General features: G+C 38.9%; 1 protein-coding gene across 1 annotated transcript; it reads right to left on the reverse strand.

Annotated features, from left to right (window-relative positions):
* Nucleotides 1–942: 942 nt before the first annotated feature.
* LOC109260016 (olfactory receptor 52H1-like) lies at nucleotides 943–1,917 on the reverse strand. Its single transcript, XM_019438003.2, has one exon. The coding sequence runs from the start codon at nucleotides 1,915–1,917 to the stop codon at nucleotides 943–945; it is 975 nt and encodes a 324-aa protein (XP_019293548.2).
* Nucleotides 1,918–3,722: the final 1,805 nt, after the last annotated feature.

Raw genomic sequence — 3,722 nt, forward strand, 5'->3', positions numbered from 1 at the left:
AGATGGAATATAGTATTGTGGCTATCTTTAGAGAATAAACCTATCACACCAAGTTACTAATGGGTCATCTCTGTGTTCATTAAGATCACCAATAATCATCACAAAAATTCTTTGTGCCAGAAGTGAACTCCTTAAAAGACTATAATAAGTAGAGATAATTGATAATATTTTTTGAAGATATGAGACTTAGAGTTGTGGAATTTTAAGGTGGATCAATAATACCTGAGCAAGAAGAAGTTATGGGGAGTATAAAAGAGAGCTATGTTACTTCCAAGCCAGGAAATTACTGTAAGAATCAAGTCTATGGGTTTTTCAAAGGAGCAGGACTTTTCTGATTTGGAAGGATCCAAGATTTCTTAGGTCTCAGAATCACTTAGAGAACTGTTAAAGAATACTGAGTCCCATTAAAGTAAGATAGAGCCTGGGACTTCGCATTTTTACCAAATTGCCTAGGTGATTCTGATACTCACTAATGTTTGAGAACCCTGTTTGTAGATGACTAATTTTCCTTGGTGATTCTTAAAGGAAGGTAATCATTTGCTGTTAGCTTTGCCAACTGTCATCTGGAAAATATCCAACAGAGGTATCTTAAATTATTAGACCCTTAGTCATCTCTTTTAACCTTTTTATTAAGAATAATATCTATCCACATTATATATGATCAGTATCTTATCCCATAAGTCTTGGAAATCTATCTCAAAATAAGACAGAAATTACCCTCTGATCTATTGTCTCAGGAAAACATATCTTCTTCAACTTTTTTTGTCTTTCTTGATATCTACTTCCTTACTTTGTCTTATTGATTCCTATAACACATGGAAGACTTTTAAGATTTCATATGTATTTAAATCACCATTGTAGATATTTTAGCTGTAAAAAAATAAAATGCATTCCAAAATAAATATGGTTACCTGTTTCCTTTCCCAAGCTCTCAGTCTCATGTCAATAGTTCCCTTTAGGGAAGAAGGGTAGGATGATTTTTTCCCGAATCTGCTTGGTCTTCACCCCATAGATGATTGGATTGAGTGCAGGAGGGATGGCTACGTAGAGGTTGGCAGTCAGTATGTGGAAGGAGTGAGGAATATTGTGACCAAAACGGTGGGTGAGGACAGAGAACATTGCTGGTGTGTAGAATATAAGAATGACACAAACATGGGAACCACACGTGTTGAGGGCTTTCTGGCGGGCATCTTGGGATGGAAGATTAAAGATGGCACGAAGGATGAGAGTGTAGGAGATGCCAATGAGGATCAGGTCTGATGTAACAGTCATTACAGGCACAGCAAATCCATACCAGATGTTGATGGAGATGTCCGCACAGGCAAGCTGGGCTATGCCTATGTGCTCACAGTACGTGTGGGGGATGATGAGTGTTCGGCAAAAAGGTAGTCGTTTTAATAGGAACACACATGGGAAGATGATGCAAAAGCTCCTGCTAACAATAGCCATTACAATTTTAGTAATAATCTGACGGGTAAGAATAGTGGTATATCTTAGGGGGAAGCAAACAGCAACATAGCGATCAAATGCCATGGCTAACAGGATGGCAGAATCCATGGCAAAGCTATAGTGAAGAAAGAACATTTGAGTAAGGCATCCAGAAAAGGTGATTTCCTGAGGACCTAGCCAGAAGACGCTGAATGTTTTGGGTACACATGTATTAGATAGGATGAGATCTGTAACAGCCAGCATGGAGAGGAAAAAGAACATGGGCTGATGAAGGCTGCGTTCCATGGAAATAAGGTAGAGAAGGACACTGTTGCCTGCAAGGGCCACAAGGTAGATAATGAAAAAAGGAATCCCGATCCAGACATGGAACTCCTCCAGCCCTGGGATTCCCAGTAGGATGAAAGGGCCTGAATTGAAGCTGCTCAAGTTGAATGTGGTCATTATGGTCTTGGACTGGATGTGTCTCATAGACTGAAAATAAAAATTTTGTGGCTGATTGTTACGATGATCTACAGACATCCACCTCTGAGTCTTCTTCAATATTATCCCCTCACTTTCAGCTCTGTAAAGGGATAAGCTATCCTTTGCCTCTTCTCTTGACTAAAAATACTTGCCAAACTTTCAGTTACAATTTTAAGTCATAATAGAAGTGGGATCAAAATAATTTTTTCACAGAGACACAAGTCACATAACTCCAGTCATACAATTTTAGTCCTGCCTCCTTACCAGGAACCCAGGAAGGTTTCTAGGAAAATATGTACACAAAACACTATTAGGCAGAGAAACAATGACTAGTTAGGAATTTGCAACAAAGTTCAATGTGAAGTTCCCACCCTAGTGAACTGGAATAATAACTGTAGGGTCCCAAGGGGCTAAACAAAGGCAGGACCAATGTCCAACACCAAAATAGACCATGCAGTCTCTTTTCTTTTTTGCTCTTTCTCTGCAGTGGAGCATCTGCCCTCGTTCTCATCAATATTGTAGCAAAGTTCACCAACATAAAGAGGAGACAAAGAATATTCTTCCCTAGATTCTAAGGTTTAAGTGGTTTACTCTGTCTTCAGATATTACCAAGTTGGAAAAGTTTCCAAGAAAAGGTATTCTCCAATAACTCACTCTGTCACATTGGTCTCAAGGAAAGAATGGAACCCTGCTCTGAACCTTCACAGAAGACATCCCAGCAGAGGGAGCCCAGTCTCCGGGTAGAGTTATGCCACAGCATTCATGCCCCTGTCTAATCTATACAATGACTCATTCTGGTGAGACTTATGAAACAGCGGGGCCTTTCTTCCAAAACTCTTCTGTTTGTGACATGATACACAAATCTTTTCTCCAACTTCAGTATTCACTCATTTTTCTTTCCACCTGGTCTTGAGTAGTTAGCATTCTGTAGTGCTCTATATATGTCTGCTGCTTTCTAGGTTAATAAACTCCACCTGGATGATAACCCCAAATGCCATGACTTTGTAACTCCTATGTTGAAGATTCTGAACTTTTTAATTTTGAAGACAATCCTCTCTCCTTAGCTTTGGAATTAGTTACCCAATGTCTGCCATGTTAGAAATCCCATGCGCATCCAACTCAGCATGTTCAAATCTGTTTCTCCTATAATGTTTTCCAATTTAGCAAATGATAGTATAACACAGTTTCTCAATCTAGAAGCCTTGAAATTATCTTAATCATATCCTCTCACACACAATCATCTTATTCATCTTCCAAACAAGTGTCATATTACAGGTTTGTTCCCTAAGTATCTCTGTATTACATCCACTTATTGCTACCCTTGCATTGGCTGTTCCATCCCATGTACCGTCATCTGTCAGCAAGACCTCTGCATTCTAACTCAAATGTACCAATTTTCCTTGAGCAATTAAAGGTACATGTGATGTAGAGTCTTTCCCAACTAGAGAGGGGAAAAAAGATGGAAAGACTGTAATTCCAGATAGGAAGAAATAGCAAGTCCGGCAGTCAGCAGCAGTAAATATCTTCGGTACTCAAATCTAAGTGCAGTTCATTTCTTTAAAAGTAGATTCAGTTACAGCAGAGGCTAATGCATAGACAAGACTGAGCTAGGTTTCAGGAGCTAAGATTTCAGTTCCCTATTCACTGCCACAAAATTATGTATAAGCCACCTTGCTTATATCCCACATCCCCTACCATGTGTGTGTGTGTGTGTGTGTGTGCGTGTATGTGTGTATATATATATATATATATATATATATACACATGTATATATACACATACACATACACATGTGTGTATATATATATATA

The sequence above is a fragment of the Panthera pardus genome, unplaced genomic scaffold (genome assembly GCF_024362965.1).
Source record: "Panthera pardus isolate Hobbes unplaced genomic scaffold, ASM2436296v1 HiC_scaffold_12, whole genome shotgun sequence".
Taxonomy (NCBI): Eukaryota; Metazoa; Chordata; class Mammalia; order Carnivora; family Felidae; genus Panthera; species Panthera pardus.

Excerpts from the sequence above, each read along its gene's own strand:
- LOC109260016 (XM_019438003.2), bottom strand. The coding sequence starts at position 1,917 with ATGAGACACATCCAGTCCAAGACCATAATGACCACATTCAACTTGAGC.